This window comes from Triticum urartu, chromosome 4A, assembly GCF_056163025.1.
Source record: "Triticum urartu cultivar PI428250 chromosome 4A, HENAU_Tu73, whole genome shotgun sequence".
Taxonomy (NCBI): domain Eukaryota; kingdom Viridiplantae; phylum Streptophyta; class Magnoliopsida; order Poales; family Poaceae; genus Triticum; species Triticum urartu.
The window spans coordinates 600779070-600785066 of NC_141876.1; the positions used below are offsets into that span (position 1 = coordinate 600779070).

General features: G+C 47.4%; 1 protein-coding gene across 1 annotated transcript; it reads right to left on the reverse strand.

Annotated features, from left to right (window-relative positions):
• Window positions 1-3690: 3690 nt before the first annotated feature.
• Window positions 3691-5435, reverse strand: LOC147977151 (uncharacterized). Its single transcript, XM_087519903.1, has 5 exons — window positions 5331-5435; window positions 4850-5011; window positions 4659-4755; window positions 4057-4552; window positions 3691-3907 (listed from the first exon to the last, which is right to left on the reverse strand). Exons 1-5 carry the CDS (start codon window positions 5415-5417, stop codon window positions 3715-3717), a joined length of 1035 nt encoding a protein of 344 aa, XP_087376029.1. The 5' UTR covers window positions 5418-5435; the 3' UTR covers window positions 3691-3714.
• Between the last annotated feature and the right edge of the window lie 562 nt (window positions 5436-5997).

The following is a 5997-nucleotide window of genomic DNA, read 5'->3' on the forward strand; positions in this document are numbered from 1 at the left end:
CTCAGACGTAACAAAAGACAGACTTCAATTTAAGATCTGACAAACAAAACAGGAATTGGATTGATGTAAAATGGCAGACGAAAAGGGAGGAAGGAATTCCGTGTTCCCTTGCTTTGTAGTCGCCACATACTCAGTCGGGAAATGACTGATCTGGACCATTGAGTGTTCATAGTGACGGTGCCATGTCTCTTTGAGGTTCTTAATGAAGAATTCAGCATGCGTGGTGAGGTCTGCATCATCTTCCGAACGGATTGAATCAAGCACCTCAACACGTTGGTTCTTTAGGTCAAGACAGAACACGTAGTGGTGACCACACTTGTCGTGTGGGTCATGTGGTGAAAGCTCCTGGAACATGGGGAACATGACCTGCATTTAAAAAAGTGAGGAAAATGAGAATCAGTGTTCGCGTAAAGAACAGCAGAGGGACAAAGGAATTAGAATCACGTAGAAAAACTCTGGTTATGGGTGGGGGTAGTTGAAATAAAGTTGCCGTCCATGTGTGAACAAAAGTATGCCATGTATTTTACTGTCAAGTTGCCACATAGTTTGCGCGGCATGCAAAAATCAAATAATTCAGTGTGCATGGCAGCTGTTGCCACATGAAAACAGCTGCCACGTAAAACATAACTGCATATGATGGCAACAAAAAGCACACCTTGTGAAAAAAAAGTGCAGACATTGAAGGAGTACTCACATATTTCTTCATTGTGATCTTGAAATCACCGTGTTGGGCAAAGTTCTTCCTCAGGATTTTGTGGTGGAAGTCACCGTCCCATATTTTGCAGGTCACACTGTAATGCATGATTGTCTTGTCGGCGCACACATCGGTGTGGTTGTTGATGTAGTCAATACCGCATGCAACTATGTTCGTCGACATTTTGCCGTTTGGCCTCACGGACTCAGCAAGATCACCAAGGTCGACGTACGTCGCTCCGCATTGAATGACTTTGGTTCTGTCCAAACATGAGCTGTATGAAAACAATATAACATGGAAGGATCATGCCTACTAATTAAAAAAAATTATGAAAGAACTAAAACAATATAACATAGAAAGTACGAAGGATGTGAATGGTAAAAAAGGAGCAAAGCAAAATGAGATGTTATGGGGTGTGGTCGTTTATGCTTTCAGCTCCTTCATGTGCTTGCCGCTGGACCTCGCATTTCCAAACCGCTTGACGATATCGTACAGCTGGGTCTGTTCTTTAGTGGCCCTGAATTCGGGCTCGTAGTCTTCCGCGGGAGGTGGGTGCACTACCCTCTGCTGCCTCACAGAACCAGGAGTGGCACTCCTAATGGTATCCTCAGATACCGTGTCTGCAGGCACGTTGGAACTTGATTGCCCTTGCCCTCGTGAGGACTTCCTATGCAATGCTGCCTCCTCAAGCATGCCGTAAGTTTCTTCAAGAGACGGTGAAATCTCCTCGGGTGTGGCTGCAGTGATAAAAAAAGTGGGTTAGGATACCTAGGAAATCAAAAGCAGATGGATTGTGAGAAAAGATGGGGTGCATGATGTGAGTTGTAGGTAGGAAAAAGTGGGGCAGTTGCCATGTGTGATCCAGCTGTAGTGACCATGTCATAGCAACTACAGTTGCCATGTAGTTGGAATGTAGTTGCCATCTAGTTGGAATGTAGTTGCCATGTCACAGCAACTAGAGTTGCCATGTTGTGTCAACTGCACTTGCCATGTGATTGCTTTATGAAAAAATGCAGCATGGAAACAAAAAAATGCAGGTGACATGGTGTTGAATCAATTCCAGTTGCCATGTGTGATGCATTGTGTTTGCCATGTTACGGAGACTACGGTTGCCATATTGAATCAACTTCAGTTGCCACATGGTTGCCCAAATGTAAAATGCAACATGGCAGAAAAAAAAGTAGGTGACACGGTGCATCAAATCCAGTTGCCATGTCATCGCATGTCAGTTGCCATCACAAGTGAGAACCCCCCAAAACAAAAAATATGATTGGGACAACAGTGAAACTACACAGACGTGTGCAAGAAAAATCATATGGACATGGAAAGTGTACCCGCCACAATCGGCTCTGCGAACTTGACAGCCTTCCTGCCCTCGACCATTGGCTGCGCCATCATTGCAGGCATGCCTCCTGGGAATGCAAAGGCAACTGGCATAGGATTTTGCACAACCGGTTGATCTTGACTGATGCCAAGGTTGAAACTCGGTGGGGTAAAGGCCATTGGGTGCCTCTCATTCCTGCTGGCCGGACCATGAACGACTTGCGGGGCAGAATCCAAGGGTGAAAGATCAACAAACATATCTGAATCGGCAGCTGCAGAATGATCGTCCTTATTTGCAGGGCGGGGCGTGTTGTCAGTGGTATCAACCGTAGCTTTCATGACAATCTTCTTGTTTGGGCTGTAGGGGACACCGACATTGACTAGGAGCCTGGAAGTGCGCAGATTTATGCTGGGGATTTCCACTTCAGGAAAAGGCGCAGTCTGCTCCGGGTGTTCACCTGCGTCGCTCGTGCCCGGCTTGACACCTGCATCAGTTGTGCTCCGGTCTTCAGGTTTCTCCGTCACATTGCTTTTGGCAGGTGGCGGGAACAGTGTGGACGCAGGAACAAAACCAGACTCATCTCTCCTGCTCCTGGCTACTGTCGGTGCGTTCGGTATGTCTGTTGGTTGCTTGCGGGGGCTACGACGCCTAGGTGGTAGACCAACACGCGAAACAGTCGCCTTAGCAGTATCTGCACCGCCAGGAGCTGGAGCTATTGTGCCAGGACTCTCACCTGTAGATGGCATGTCCTTGTGAACTGTCGCCTCGACCGCTTCTGTCGTGGACACAGGAGTGCCACCGCGCACGCGCTTGGAATCAGTGTCAGATGAGCGGGAATCTTCCTTGCCTAGGTTCGTCTTGGGAGCGTCCACTTCAACGCTTGCTGATGGGGTGGCATGACTCACAGCAGCATCCTTCATTGCCAGAAGGGTTGGCAGTATTTCAGCTGTCCTGGCAGATACCGACTCGTCACTCCCCGATGTACGGATGCCTGTTGTTGTAGGCTGCACATCTGCAGCCGGCGGAGATGGTCTGCCACTTGCATCATAATTGGTGGGAGCGGTCAACGGTGCAGCAGCAGTATTGTCGACTGGTGCCTCCTGTACATCTGAGTTGCCCCCTGTTGACAACTTTGAATGCATGCGTTCGAGCGGGTCCTTACTGATATGCTTGGACCCACGCGTAGTAGTCTTCTTCATCCTGCAAAAAAAAATGAAGCGCATGAAAAAGGTATTTAAAAATGAAACAAAATTATGTTTGCCTTGGTAGAAATCTTAAGAAAATGGAAAAACAGGTGGAAAAGCTGGCAGTTGCCATGTAAGGGGAACGTCAGTTGCCATGTGTCATAACTAGCAGTTGCCATGTTAGCAACCTTGAAAGAATGATAAAAATGTCTGATCTGCCATGAATGCAATTTCAAACCTAGGCGTGGGATGAGCTCACAAGACAACGGTAAAAAGATGGCAGTTGCCATAAGGTACATTAAAGTTACCATTTGGCCTACATTCCAAATGCCATGTGAAAAACAAAAATAGAAGTTGCCACATGTTTAGAAAGTAAATAAAATATCATTTGGTAAAACAGCGGTTGCCACATGGGGGGGGGGCGATGACAGAAGACAATGTGACAAGCTAAACGAATGCATTGGAGAATCAAAAAAATTTAGCGCTATGTCAATGAAAGCGGATGAAGAAACCTACTTCCTGACTGCCTTCCTCAGGTCTGGCAACACGACAGGATCCCCGGTGTTGGTTGTCGTCGTGCGAGGAGATGTCCTGGTGGAAGTGGTATCACCGGCAATGGGGGCACCTTTGTTCAACCGAGCAGAAACACGGGTTGGCGTTGGCGCCTGTTTCTTCGTAATTGCTCGTCCACCAGCTGTCGGCTCGCTGCACGTATGAGATGGAGGTCAAAAAAAGAGGTGGCAATTGTCAGACAGCAATCTCGTTGCCGCGTTTGAAAGAACACAAGTGCAAAGAAGAGGATGAGTCTGTTCGAAGAAAATAGACAAAGCAAAAAGCTAAGATGAAAGTCAAACCTCTTCCTGGCAGCTACAGGGTCGGTCCTAGACCTCTTGCCAGCAGAAACTTGCCCAGCACCCTCTGGAGCCATCCCCATCTTTGATGGCAAAACCCCTTCGCCTCTCACAGCCGTGTGTTGTTTGACTTTATCCGGTTGGGGGACATCTGTTGCATCCTTGCCCTTGTTACCACCCGCGCGAACTTCAGCGTGTTCATCATCATCGGTGTCCTCTTGCACATTATCCATGACATCATCGTCATCCTTGCTGAGACCAGCGTCTCCACCTAGTTCATCTTGTGTGTCAGCGGGCTCCTGGGAACTGTTGTAGTCATACCGGCCACGGCAACCGGTTGGCCGGTGTGTACGTTCTGGGACGAATGAAGTGAATTGCCTCGCAACCGCGTCGCCGTCAGAGCCACTGAGGGACGTCCACCCCTCAACCAACTTCCCGAGCAAGCCAGTCATTCCAGATGCAAACTGCCCTATTAGCTGCTCAACAGGTGCCCTCGCGTGTACACAAAACAAAGAGGCATCAATGACAACCCTGTATTGCAATCACTTGCACGACATCGAAAAATACTCCACGGCAAACCATATATGTATATCTTTTGATTACCTCTGAAGGACAAGACGGAGCTGAGTGCACGTCCATCCACTTTTCAAAGTTTTGAGGCCCCCCAAACACGCTGTAGTCTATAGAATGCTTGGCCATCAGCTGGGGAGAAAGAAAAAAAAGTAGCAAACGATATAAGAGAGAGAATGAAGAACACTGACTAGCAGTTCATGTGTTGCAAAAAAACAGAACTAACCTGCAGTTTACCATATTTGCTATCAGTTACCCTGTCTGCAGCAAGCACAGCCTTGACAGCATCGATAGTCCACGCAGAAATAGCAAACTTGTGCGCAGGCGGCGGGCCTCCTGTCCTAGTGAAGTCCACGGTGGACAGATCAAGGCAGTCGACGTACATGAGCTGATGTACAACCATTTTAAAAAGAAAGAAAAATCAGTTGCGGTCATGGTATTTTGCGACAAATAACAAGATAAAATATATGGTATTTTCTGAAGATATGCCATCTGCATGTGCTAGTTGCCATCATAGGGTGATGGCAGTTGCCATGTTGTAATGTTGGTAGTTGCCATCACAGTATGATGGCAGTTGCCATATAGTCATGATGGCAGTTGCCACATAATCAACATGGCAGTTGCCATCTTGTTATGATCATGTTGACATGCATGAATAATGATGTGTTAAAAAATAGTGTTCACATAAAGGACCGGTAAAAAAATACCATTAAATGCAGTCGACAACCCTTCTGGTACACCTTGCTTGCAAATGCATCATGCAGGAAGTCGGCAATGAACTTACACCAGTTCATGTTCTTCACATCTTTCAGTTTCGCCTGCACCGCATAAAATTCAGGACAAGGACTTGCCGCGTCAGAATTCCAATGGAAAAAACAACAAAAAAAACTGTCAGTGACTAGCTTGCACATGACATCGGAGCAAAAAAATTGAAGGAAAAATAATGTAGTAAAGATAGATCATTCACCAGGATGGGGAAGCATTTGTTGCTTGGGCGAAGAGAAGTGGTCGGCGCGAAAACGGCTGAGATGAGGTACATAAGTAGCTTCATCTTGAAAACATCTCCGTGCGTCGTCATGGCCTCCAACGAATCTGCCACTGCAGTCGTGTTCGGCATGGATTCCAACCCAGGAAACAAACGGGGGAATAGCGCTTCCTCGATCTCGTTGTTGACCTCGTACGGGACTTTGATATGTCCATGGGGCACACCCAATGTGCAGAACACGGATTCCTCATTCAGCGGTAGTCTTCCGCGTCCCGGAATCACGAATTCTCTGTAGGCGGGGTCGTAGATCTCACCAAGCCAATCGCATACAGGGTTGACAAGGTTCGTGCACCGGACAGCCATCATAGACTGCATACCCATCTCAGCAG